Source organism: Hypanus sabinus, chromosome 12, assembly GCF_030144855.1.
Source record: "Hypanus sabinus isolate sHypSab1 chromosome 12, sHypSab1.hap1, whole genome shotgun sequence".
NCBI lineage: Eukaryota > Metazoa > Chordata > Chondrichthyes > Myliobatiformes > Dasyatidae > Hypanus > Hypanus sabinus.
Window position 1 is genome coordinate 14,772,528 of NC_082717.1, and position 13,676 is coordinate 14,786,203.

Below are 13,676 nucleotides of genomic sequence, written 5' to 3' on the forward strand. Positions count from 1 at the left end.
TGTGATCACTGGTTCCTAAGGGTTCTTTTACCTTAAGCTCCCTAATTGCCTCCGGTTCATTACACAACACACAATCCAGTATAACTGATCCCCTAGTAGGCTCAACAACAAACTGCTCTAAAAACCCATCTTGTATGCATTAAAAAAAACTCACTCACTTGAGATCGATTACCAACCTGATTTTCCCAATCTACCTGCATGTTAAAATTTCCCATAACTACCATAACATTGCCCTTTTGACATGCTTTTTCTATTTCTTGCTATAACCTGTGGTCCACCTCCCGGCCACTGTTGGGAGGTCTGTATATAACTGCCATCAATGTCCTTTACCCTTGCAGTTTCTTAACTCAATCCACAAGGATTCAACATCTTCCAATCCTGTGTCACAACTTTCTACTGATTTGATGCCATTCTTTACCAGTAGACCACCCCCTCTGCCTACCTTCCTATCCCTCCAATATGATGTGTAACCTTGGACGTTCAGTTCCTAATTACAACCATCCTTGAGCCACGACTCAATGATGGCTACTGATGCATTGCATTGTACTGCTGCTGCAAAACATACTGTAGGTCAGTGGCATCAAACCTGGTTCTGATTGTGGGTAAACACTTCAGTTCAACACGCAAATCTCAGTGGTTTAGGCAGCATCTATCCAGCCTTGTGTGCGTTGCTCCAAGTTTCCAGCGTCTACAGTCTCTGGTGTCTAACGTTTCAGGTCAATGACATTGGAGCAGGTTTTACAAACATACTGTTTAAATCTATCCTCCAGTCAATGCAATTTAAATACACAATTGATCCAGCTTTTATCAGGAGACCTTGAAGTGCTTCTGACCACAAGCTCTGTTTGTTGCAGACCTTCTTTACATCTACTTTTTGATGTTAGTCAGTCTGAGTTTTGCATGTCCAGCCATTAATCCAGCCCAGTCACCTGCCTGAGACGCTGGTGCCAATATTTGTTCCTTTACTCTACAAATAAGTTGTGTGTACAGCTCAATTTTATAGTTCTATGGAGGGCTTACCTGGCAGGTAGCGTTGCAATATCTCGCCAACTTACACTGCGAACATCGCAGGAGAGATTCTTTCCTGTGAAGAGAGAAATATACACTCAGTGACCACTGTATTAGGTACACCTGCTCATTAATGCAAATATCTAATCAGCCAATTTCGTGGCAGCAACTCGTTGCATAAAAGCATGCTGGCATGGTCCAGAGGATCAGTTGTTCAGACCATCATCAGGATGCAGAAGAATTGTGATCCAAGTGAATTTGACCGTGGAACAGGGTGGTTTGAGTATCTTGGAAACTGCCAGTTTCCTGGGATTTTCACACACAACAGTCTCAAAAGTTTACAGAGAATGGTTTGGAGAATTAAAAAATGTCCAGTGAGCAACAGTTCAGAAAACGCCCCATTAATGAGAGAAATTCAAGGCGAATGGCCAGAATGTTTCAAGCGGACAGGAAAGTGACGACAACTCAAATAACATACACTCAGAGGCCACTAAGTGTAGTACTCACCCAATAAAACAGATTAATGTTGTGAAACACTTCTAAAAGGTCATGGATTCTTGCATCAGAGCTCTGCTCGAGTAGAACAGAGTCCAACTTGACCAGTCCACTCCCACATTCAAAAGATGTATGGGTAAGGATTAGTAAGTTGTGTGCATGCTATTTTGGCGCCGGAAGTGTGGCGACATTTGCGGGCTGCCCCCAGCACATCCACAATGCAAGCGGGGCAGTTCACTATACGTTTTGATGTACAGGTGACATAAAGAATCTTCAAACCTAAAGATTTTCAACATTTTTGACCCCTCCCCCAATCACCAACACAAAGTCCCATTGAGAACCAAGCTCTTAAATTGCATCACAATCACATTTATCATCGCTGTCTTGTATGACGTGAAATCTCCAACATGAGAAAACCTGCAGACACTGGAAATCCAAAGCAGCACACACAAAATGCTGGAGGAACTCGGCAGGTCAGGGAGCATCAACAGAAAAAAAAAAAAAGAGTGTAGTCAACGTTTAGGGCCTAGGCCCTTCATGATGTGAAATTGTTAGTTGTATAGCAGCTGTGAGATAAATTTACTATAAATTACAAACTAAATGAACAGTGCAGAGAAAAGGAATAATGAGTCAGTCACATGATATTCTACAGATGCCAGAAATCCAGAGTAACTCCTACACAAAATACAGGAGGAACTCAGCAGGTCAGGCAGCATCTATGGAGGGAATAAACAGTCACCATTTTTGGGTCAAGACCCTTCATCAGAATTCCTTTCCTGATGATGCCTTGAAGAAGGTACTTGGCCTGAAACATTGGCTTTTTATTTCCTTCCATAGATGCTGCCTGACCTGCCGAGTTCCTCCAGCATTTTGTGTCTGTTGCTCAGTAATGTGGTGGTGTTCATGGACTGCTCAAGAACTGGTGGCATAGGGGAAGACAAGGTTTCTGAATCAGCGCGTGTCGTCTTCTGGCTCCTGTACCTCCTCTCTGACTGTAGTACAGAGAAGAGGACATGTTTCAGACATCGAGGACCTATACAAATCTACCTTCTCTCCTACGTCACCCACACCCTCCATTTCTCTTATGTCTATTTGCCTAATTTTCTTTTATTGCATCAGTCTCTGTTGCGTCAGCCTCTACCACCAGAGTCAGCAGAACGCTCCAGACACCATTACTCTCCATATTTTAAAAAAACCCTCCTCTGACATCTCCACTAAGCTTTCCACCACTCACCTTAAAAGGATGTCCTCTGGTATTAGTTATTGCCACCCTGGGAATAAGATGTTGGCTGTCCACCCTCTCAATGCCTCTCCTAATCTTACACACCTCTATCAAGTCACCTCTCATCCTCTGACTCTCCAAGGAGCAAAGCCCGAGCATGCTCCATCTTCCCTCACAGAAAATAATTTTGAATCTGGCAGCATTCTGGTAAATACCTTCTTCATTCTCCCTACACCTTCCTATAATAAGGCAACCCGAAATGAACACAACGCTCTAAGTGTGGTTTAACTGGAATGTTATAAAACTGTAACATTACTTCGTGGTTCTGGAACTCAGTCCCCCAATTAACAAATGCCAACACACATACAACATCTAACCCACCCCATCATCTTGCATGGCAGCTTTGAGGGATCTATGGACTCGGAGCCCAAGATCCCTCTGATCTTCCTCACTGTTAAGAATCCTGCCAATAACCTCATACTCCACCTTCAAGTTTGACCTTCCCAAATATATTACTTCACATTTTTCCAGACTGAACTCTATCTGCTACTTCTCCTTCGAACTCCCATTCTGTCTATATTCTGTTGGAGACCTTCTACACCATCCACAACACCTCCAATTTTCACGTCATCTGCACACTTACTTTCACACCTGTTTGCTTCTTCATCCAAGACATTTATAAAAATCACTAAGAACAGATCTCTGCAATACCACTGTTGACACCCAGGAACACAGAGCTGCTGTCCCTTCCTACCACAGTCCCCTCAATGAAAACTGGGTATGTTCTCCTGACTTCTCCTTCCTGAGGTCCACAACCAGCTCCTTGGTCTTGAAGGCGTTGAGTGCGACGCTATTGTTGCGGCACCAGTCTGCTAGCCAATTTATCTCACTCCTGCGCACGCCTCCTTGTCACCATCTAAAATTCAGCAACACTGGTGTCATCTGCATGTGCATACATGGCATTTCAACTGTGCTTAACTGCTTCGAAATGAGCGTTGAGAGAATAGAGCAGTGGGCTAAGCATGCTTTCCTGAAGTGCCTCTGTGTCAATTGTCAATGAAGAGATGTTATCATGGATCTGTACTGACTGTGATCTCCCGATGAGGTACAGGGGCCTATGTTTGGTAGCTCAGTAAAACACTATTGAGGGGATGATAGTATTGAAGGCTAGGCTGTAATTGATAAACAGCAGCCTGAACTGCTGTTTTCTAATAGGATGGTGAGTCAGTGAGATCAGATTCAAATTTATTTATCACATGTACATAAAAATATACAGTAAAATGCATCATTCCCAGTAAAAACCAACACACCAAGGATGTAATACACACACTCCTCCAGGTCTCCAGTCCTTGGCACCAGATCTCAGACATCGGGCTTCCCAATCACACAACAGCAGCTTATGAGGAGTTTCAAAAACACCCGCTAAAACTAACGATCAAAACTGTACTTGAGGCCGAGGTTGCCCAGCCTCTACTTTCAGACGGGTTTCATTCAATATCCCTTATGCCCCTGCTGAGTCCAGGTTTACTTCTGATTGTTCTCTTCTTAACATCAACATCTGATCTATGCTCAAACCACAAATGTCATGTGGTAATGATGACGGATTTCTGCTGATTGGAAAAATAGCTAATAGCTGTAACATTCAAAAAGAACTGGCCTTCTTATGGGTTATACTAAATCCATTTAGGGATAAAGGAGAATATCGACCTCTCCACTGTGACCTTTCACTGATGGAACTGTACTCTGATACAGTTGGTAGACCAGATGTTATATTGTCCTGCCTTTTCACAAAACACCAGCAAAATTATTGTACTTCAGAAACCTAACTTTGCTGTTTAAAAAAATTAACTGTGTAATTCTTGTTATCAGGATGGTTTAGTTGCACATCACCAGTTATAGTACAATACTTATAGCTTTCTACAGAGAGCAATTGAGAGCATCCTAACAGATCACTTCTGCTCGGAAGATAATTAGCTCCACACCAGGTGGGAAGTCTTCATCTTCAAGCATTCTTTTCTTCAGATGGCCATTGACTGTTCTGGTGCAGTGAAGGTAACTGCATCCTCAGTTGGGAGGTGGTCCACACGATAAGGGAAGTTGTCCTTAATTTCCAAGGTTTCATCATGGACTTTTGTTATTAGGAGGGTAGGATACAAGAGCAAGGGCTTCCTTTGTTAGAACACATTTTATAAATACTCACGACTTTCTGCAGGTGCACAGTGCAGAGCATCCTTACATGCTAGATCACTGCAGGGCACAGAAACTGCACTGCAGCAGACCGAAGGGCTCTACAACAGGTAGTCAAAGCTTCCCAATGCATCACCGGCACCAGCCTACCCACCATCAAGGACATGTATACAGAAAGATATACAGGCCAGCAACATCATGAAGGATCACAACCATCCTGCTCATGGATTGTTCATTCCACTTCCGTCAGGGAGCAGGCTACGTAGCATCCACGACAGGACCACCAGACTCAAAAACGGTTACTTCCCCCAATCCTTCAGGCTGATCAACACCTCCACCCACTAACCCACCCCCACCACATAATCATTTTCTGTCAGAGTACTGTTACTCAGATATCTAGTGTCACTTTACATAGATAAGTGAATCTTATGCATTTACATTTATTGTTTTTAATTCTTTATGCTAATTCTGCTTTTTATAAATACCACTTTGGATCTGGAGAACAATAATTTTGTTATCTTTTACACACGGATGAATAACAATAAACAATCTTGATTCTTAAAATGGAATACTGCATCTATCTGCATAATTAGAAGCAGGAGCAGACCACTCAGCCCCTCGAGCTTGTTCCAGCATTAGTTAAGATCCTACCTGATGTGATTGTTTCGCATTCCTGATACAAGCATGAACCTTTCACACATCTGCTTCTCGTGAATCTAAATACCTCTGATCTAAAAATACTCAAAGATCTGCTTCCACCTCTTTTTGGGAAATACAGTTCAAAGACTCTCAACTCACTGAGGAAAAAAAAAGGGTTAAACATTTCTGCTTGAAATGGATGTGTGTTTTATTAGAAAAAAAAAGTGAATTCTAGCTCTACATTCTCCCATGAGGAAGCATTCTCTCCACATCCATCCTGTCAAACCCCCTCAGGATCCTCTGTTTCAATTACATCTTGTTCTGAACTTCAGCAGATACAAGGGAGACACAACGGACTGCAGACACTGGAATCTGTGGCAACAATCTGCTGAAGGATTTCAGTGAGCCAAGCAGCAGCGAAGAGGTGGGAGGTGGGGGTCATGCAGCAGTAATGGAGGGAAGGAAATTGTAAACATTTCAGATCAAAACGCCATTCTGGTTCTGAACGCCCTGCTAGGGGTGGTGACAGAGGCACATATATTAGAGAAGTTTTGAAAACTCCTTGATAGGCACTTGGAAGATGGAAAAATGGAGAGCTATGTAGAAGAAGAATTAGATTGATGTTAGAGTAAGTTAAAAGGTCGGTACAACATCGCAGACTGAAGGGTCTGTATTGTACTGTAATATTCTAGCAAACCCTGCATCAGAAGATATCAGCAATCTTACCCTATAAAATAAGTTGTCTATACTCCATGCAAGCTTAGTCCAGTGAGCATCTTTTAGAAAGGATGCTAAAAGATTAAAAAGATGTTGAGAGGCTTACAAGGATGAGGGATTAAACTATGAGATTAAGCTGCAGAAGTTTAAGTTACTCTCCTGGAAGTGAGGAAGGTTAAGAGGATGTTGGACAGAATCTACAGGTCGTGTCAGGTTTTGGCATGGTTCAAAGATTCTTTGTTAAAAAGTAAATTTATTATCAAAGTATGCAGTGTTTGTTCACTATATGCCATGAAGTATGATATGCACGATCACAGTCTTCCCATGACCATGATTGTTCTTGGGAAATTTTTCTACAGAAGTGGCTTGCCATTGCCTTCTTCTGAGCAGTGTCTTTACAAGACATTTGACGTCAGCCATTATCAATACACTTCAGAGATTGTCTGCATGGTGTCAGTGGTCACGTAACCAGGACTTGTGATACGTACCAGCTGCTCACACAACCATCCACCACCTGCTGCAAGGCTTCACGTGACCCTGACTGGTGCTACACTTTGCCCAAGGGAGACTTGCAGATTAGCGGAGGAAAGGAGCACCTTACACATCCTTTGGTAGAGACGCATCTGCACCCCACCACCCATAAAGTATGTATATATCACCATATAGTACCCTGAGACCCGTTTTCTTGCCATCATTCACAGTAAAACAGATACAAGCAAATCAATGAAAAACTACACATAAAGACTAACAGCCAATATGCAAGTACAAAAAAACCAAATAAATAAATAAAGAAAAATAGTACTGAGGATGTGAGTTGTAGAGGCCTTGAAAGTGAGTTCATAGGAACAGAGAAAAGCTGGTTTTGTTGCCGTCTCAAAGACTAAGGAGCTCAAACTCTGGAGCAAGATGAATAGGGTTTGATGATTTTGTTTTTCAACACAGTAGTGAAAGTCTGGGACTCACTGTCTATAGGTTAGTAGAAAGCAAATTAATCAGTGCCTAGACAATGGAATTGGAGGACAGATTATCCATAGAGGTATGGGGAAGAGCAGGGGGAGAACTGAATGGGTTGTTCCACTGAGGGCTACCACAAACTCCGTGTCCTTCTAAGCTGTTGTGGCGACCCATTTCCTGGCACATCCGAACCAACTCACAATTAGATAGCTTACGGGGGTTTGCGAGCACAGAGCTTTGGAGCCTCTGCGCCATGGGGGGCAGGTTGGGGGAGGCTTAAAAGTGAGGCTGAAGATTGCGAATAAAGTTTTTTCCTTCGACTGCAGTTACCGACTCCGTGTCGTAATTTTAACGCTGCGTGTAGCACACCGCTACACTGTGATAATTCTATGATTTAACAACTCTTAGCCAACAAATCTTTTGACTCCTTAAATTACAGCTCTGATTTGGTTCAGTTACCTCTGGAGCTGCCTCATCGGTCAAAAGCGACTTGTCAAGAAAATATACACAGGAGTCGACTTAGCCCAGTAATTCCAGAAATAGATAAAATCTGTCAACCAACTCAATCCCTCACCTCCAAAGTGTAACCTGATGTCAGGCACTTGAAGTCATCAAAAATAAAATTGCAGGGAGTTGACTTCAGCTGAGAACTAGCACAAACATTTATAGAGTCATAGAGCACTACAGCACACAAACAGGCCCTTCAGCCCATCTAGTCTATGCTGAACTATTACTCCTGTACCTTATTTCCACTTGGCATGATTAACTGATTATTTAATTATTTATGGTTTTATATTGCTATATTTTTTCACTATTCTTGGTCGATGCGGCTGTAATGAAACCCAATTTCCCTTGGGATCTATAAAGTATGTCTGTCTGTCCGACTATTTCTTCCCATTCAAGTGTCAGGCAATGTTCATGTGCAACAGGAAAGTTAAACAACTTATCCTTCACTTTCAGGAGCTTGATCAGCACCAATTGTACCACCATCTTTTACCAGAAACTCAAATAGACAATCTCTATAGATACAGCGCCGGCCAGAGACGGGGAATCAGCAAGGTTCTCACCACCTGATACCAATGCTCCCTCTAAGGCATGCACATGTGTGCACCAACACATCTTTCGATACTAGTGCACAAAGAAATTAACCTGCGCACAGAAGGTTGTCAACATCTGACTCATTGGCATGTTAAGTATATTTCATGATTGTACACAATCACACGTTCTCTTCTAGCTTCTGATGCAGACAGCGTTGACAACGTGGAATTTGTGATGATCTGTCTGCAAATTTTAGAACTGGCTTATTTATACTATTTTTATGAAAGAAAATATTGATTCACTATGTCAAATTCCAAAGAAGCAAAAATTGTGAATCACTAAATAAGTGCTAGATTTACAAGGATGTTGCCTGGATTGGGGAGCATGCCTTATGAGAATAGGTTGAGTGAACTCGGCCTTTTCTCTTTGGAGCGACGGAGGATGAGAGGTGACTTGATAGAGGTGTACAAGATAATGACAGGTATTGATTGTATGGATAGTCAAAGGCTTTTCCCCAGGGCTGAAATGGCTAGCACGAGAGGGCATAGTTTTAAGGTCCTTGGAAGTAGGTACAGAGGAGATGTCATGGGTAAGTTTTTTTTAAAAATGCAGAGAGCGGTGAGTGCATGAAATGGGCTGCCAGCAGCAGTGGAGGCGGAAACAATAGGGTCTTTTAAAAGACTCCTGGATGGCTACATGGAGCTTAGAAAAATAGGGGGCTATAGGTAAAGCCTAGGTAGTTCTAAGGTAGGGACAAGTTCAGCACAGCTTTGTGGACTGAAGGGCCTGTATTGTGCTGTAGGTCTTATGTTTCTATGCTAGTTCATTTAAAGCGGAATGATTAATATAACATTAGAAACTGCCACACTGAAAGCTCATGAGGTCAGGAGCGAGAAATATTAATGTACTATACAGAAACTAATGTTGCATGTGTGTATTGTCACAATGCAAAAGTTGCTGGAGAATTTGCAAGTGCAAGTGGAGTGATATTTGGAAACTTGACTTTTTAAAAAGCATGTGGACAGTGATTAGTAATGCAAACCTGAGCATCAACTACAAATCCCATACGGACAACGTGCAAAAGCTCCGGCAAGAAAACCTTTCTTTATCCGCTACAGGCCTGCTACAGTTTAGGTTTACTTCCACATAAAAATTCGGCGCACACATGTTGTTGCCACTGAGCAAAAACATTGCACAACACAAAAATTTTGCACACAATGGTCATTACAAATTAGAGGGAACACTGTCTTATACCCCAATGTTTTTCCAACATTAACAGGGAACAACTCAGCAGTGCAAGGTACATTAAACTTGTCTGGATGAGTTCAGCTACAATACTCTAGAAATTTAACAACATCTAGGATGAAGCAAACTGTTTGAATGCCACCCCTCTACAACGCTAAATGGCAGTTACTCACCCAAGTTACTCCGACGACACTTGCCAAACACACAACACTACCACTAAGAAGGTCAAGGGTAAAGAGGTGCATACGTGCATCATTGCCTCTGGAAATATCCCAAAACTATGAATAAAAAGCATGATTGGTCACAACAATTGCTCTACTAGGCAAATCATTTCTCACACGTTAAAACATTATCACTTGATCGTCTTTTGGCACCCTATTACTTAACTTTATTGTCACCAAACAATTGATACTAGAACGTACAATCATCACAGTGATATTTGTTTCTGCGCTTCGTGCTCCCTGAAGTACAAATCGAAGTAAATATAATAAAAATTTAAATTACAACTCATAATTAGAAAATAGAAAAGGGAAAGTAAGGTAGTGCAAGTCAGGTCTGGATATTTGGAAGGTACGGCCCAGATCCGGGTCAGGATCCATTCAGCAGTCTAATCGCAGTTGGAAAGAAGCTGTTCCCAAATCTGGCCGTACGAATTTTCAGGCTCCTGAACCTTCTCCCGGAGGGAAGTGGAACAAAAACTGTTTTGGCTGGGTGGGTCTTGTCTTTGATTATCCTGGCAACACTGGTCCGACAGTGTGAGGTGTAAAGTGATTCCAAGGATGGAAGACTGGTTTGTGTGATGTGCTGGGCTATGTTCACAATCCTCTGCAGCTTCTTTCGGTCTTGGACAGGACAACTTCCATACCAGGTTGTGATGCACCCTAGAAGAATGCTTTCTACGGTGCACCTATAAAAATTAGTGAGGGTCTTAGGGAACAGACCAAATTTCTTCAGTTTTCTCAGGAAGTAAAAGCACTGGTGGGCCTTCTTGGCAGTGGACTCTGCTTGGTTAGACCAAGTCAGGTCATTTGTGATATTCACCCCGAGGATCTTAAAGCTTTTGATCTGTTCCACCTGCACACCACCGATGTAGATGAGGTTGTGTAGTCCACTACTCCTTCTGAAGTCAACAACTAATTCCTTCGTCTTGTTGACATTGGGGGATAGGTTATTGTCTTCGCACCGTGCCACCAGGTTCTTAATTTCCTCTCTGTACTCAGACTCATCATTACCCAAGATACGGCCTACAATTGTGGTGTCATCAGCAAACTGTTCACGATTATCAATCTGTACAGACAGGAGGTAAAGTTATTATCAAAGTAAATATATTTTACCATTTACAAACTTGAGATTCAGAGGTATATTCAATAAATCCAAAAATAAATGAAAGATCGCACCAACAGTGCAGAAAACCAGTGCGCAAAAGACAGCAAACTTTGTAAAAACAAAAAGAAATAATAATAAAAGACACTGCACCTTACTACACATACAAGCCTGATCCAGTTTTAGAATCAGAACAACTGATCCATTATTAGAGATGGGACAATCCATAATAATTTGAATGGAATTAAATGTTGCCTGGATTGGGCAGCATGCCTTATGAGAATAGGTTGAGTGAACTCGGCCTTTTCTCCTCGAAGCGACGGAGGATGAGAGGTGACCTGATAGAGGTGTACAAGATGATGAGAGGCATTGATTGTGTGGATAACCAGAGGTTTTTTTTCCCCAGGGCTGAAATGTTTGCCACAAGAGGATACAGTTTTAAGGTGCTTGGAAGTAGGTACAGAGGAGATGTCAGGGGTATGTTTTTTACTCAGAGAGTGATGAGTGCATCAGATGGGCTGCCAGCAACGGTGGTGGAGGCGGATACGATAGGGTCTTTTAAGAGACTTTTGGATAGGTACATGGAGCTTAGAAAAATAGAGGGCTATGGGTAAGCCTAGTAATTTCTGAGGTAGGGACATGTTCAGCACAACATTGTGGGCCGAAGGGCCTGTATTGTGCTGTAGGTTTTCTATGTTTCTATGAATATCCTATGAAAAGTAGTGGATATGGCCCAGACCATCACAGGTAGAGCCCTCCCCACCACTGCGCACATCTACACAGAGCGTGGTCACAGGAAAGCACCATTCATCATCAGGTACTCCCACCATCAAGGTTATGCCCCCTTCTCCCTGCTGCCACTAGGAAAAAGATACAGGAGCCTCAGGACCCACACCATTAGGTTCAAGACAGTTATTGTCCCCCTTACCCATTAGGCTCTTGAAACAAAAAGGGATAACTTCACTTGCCCCATCATTAACATGTTCTCACAACCCAAGGACTCACTTTCAACGACTCTTCATCTGACGTTCTCAGTAATTTTGGTTATTTATTAATATCTTTTTTTGTATTTACACAGTTTGTGGTATTTTGTACACTGGTTGAACGCCCAAGTTGGTGCGGTCTTTAATTGATTCTGTTATGGTTATTGTTCTATAGATTTATGCCCACAAAGAAATCAATCTCAGATTGCATATGCTGATTTGTATGTACTTTGATAATAAATTCACTTTGGACTGTCTGCATATAATATTATAGGATAAACAAACTACAACAACATACAACATTCCAAACACACATAACGAAGAAATTAATAAGTGAAAAACATCAGAAATGTGCTGAATTAAAAGAGGAAATTGAAAGACTATGGAACATGAACAGGATATACAATGTCCCAATAGAAATAGCTACAGCTGGCATCATCCCTAAGTCACTACACGATAGCATTAAACAATTAGGCTTACACAGCAATATCTATGCAAATCTCCAGAAAGCCACAATACTAAACACCAGCAGAATCGTCCAAAAGTTCCTAGCAATTGAATCAGAATCAGGTTTATTATCACTGGCATGTGACATGAAATTTGTTAACTTAGCAGCAGCAGTTCAATGCAATACATAATCTAGAAGAATAAAATAAAATAATAAATCAATTATGGTGTATGTATACTGAATAGATTAAAAACGGTGCAAAAAGCAGAAATAATAGATATTAAAAAAAGAAATGAGTGAAGTTGGCTCTGCCTGTACCTTAGGTTTAATGCAGCTTGGGCTGAGTTTGTAAATGAGCAATAAATATTGAGAACATGAGATGTTTACTGTCTTACTAATAAACTAATAAACTCATTTATTAATTTTACCAAATTACTTCTGCTGGCGTGCCGGCCAATTGCAGACATCATTCCACTTGCGTCAAAGTACAAGATGTTAACAGAAATGCCTTTACTCCTAATATATTATTGCCACCTTGAAAGTTGGATACCCAAAATTGAGCACAATATTTCCAATGTGGCTTCACAGTATAACTATACAAGCCAAAATTAAAAGCCAAAAACCCTTGAGATACATTGAGCACAATCATTATTTCCTGCTTCTTGGGCAGGATGTACTTGAAGTCTTCTCAAAATAGCAACTGCAATCTGATGAATTGCCACAACCATATTCAAAATCCGTTGGCGACAGATAACCAGCTTCAGTACACTCTGTGATGGTGGGAACCTCTCCTTAGAGTCACAGGCTCATGACCCACTCCAAGACGATGTTTTATAAGATATTGGTCAGACCACACTTGGAGTATTGTCAAACACGAGGAAACCTGCAGATGCTGGAAATTTAAGCAACACACACAAAGTGATGCTGGAATGCAGCAGGTCAGGCAGCATCTATAGGGAGAAGAGCTGTTGACGTTTCGGGCCGAGACCCTTCGTCAGGACTAACTGAAAGGAAAGGTAGTAAGAGATTTGAAAGTAGGAGGGGGAGGGGAAAATGCAAAATGATAGGAGAAGACCGGAGGGGGTGGGGTGAAGCTAAGAGCCGGAAAGGTGGTTGGTAAAAGGGATACAAAGCTAAAGAAGGGAGGATCATGGGACAGAAGGCCTAGGGAGAAAGAAAGGGGGAGGGGAGCACCAGAGGGAGATGAAGAACAGGCAGAGTGATGGGCAGAAAGAGAGAAAAGGAGGGGGAAAAACTAAATATATCAGGGATGGGGTAAGAAGGGGAGGAAGGGCATTAACAGAAGTTAGAGAAGTCAATGATCTCCCAGTGACCACACATTATAACTCCACATCCCATTCCCATTCTGATATGTCTATCTATGGCCTCCTCTACTGTCAAGATGAAGCCACTCAGG

At 41.9% G+C, this 13,676-nt stretch overlaps 1 protein-coding gene across 1 annotated transcript in view; it reads right to left on the reverse strand.

Moving 5' to 3' along the window:
- The window catches only part of smyd3 (SET and MYND domain containing 3), a 990,938-nt gene that overhangs the window by 805,238 nt on the left and 172,024 nt on the right, over positions 1 to 13,676 (reverse strand). Inside the window, exon 2 of the mRNA XM_059985566.1 lies at positions 1,021 to 1,084. Within this exon, the coding sequence (XP_059841549.1) occupies positions 1,021 to 1,084 (64 nt within the window). The remainder of the gene's footprint in view (positions 1 to 1,020; positions 1,085 to 13,676) is intronic.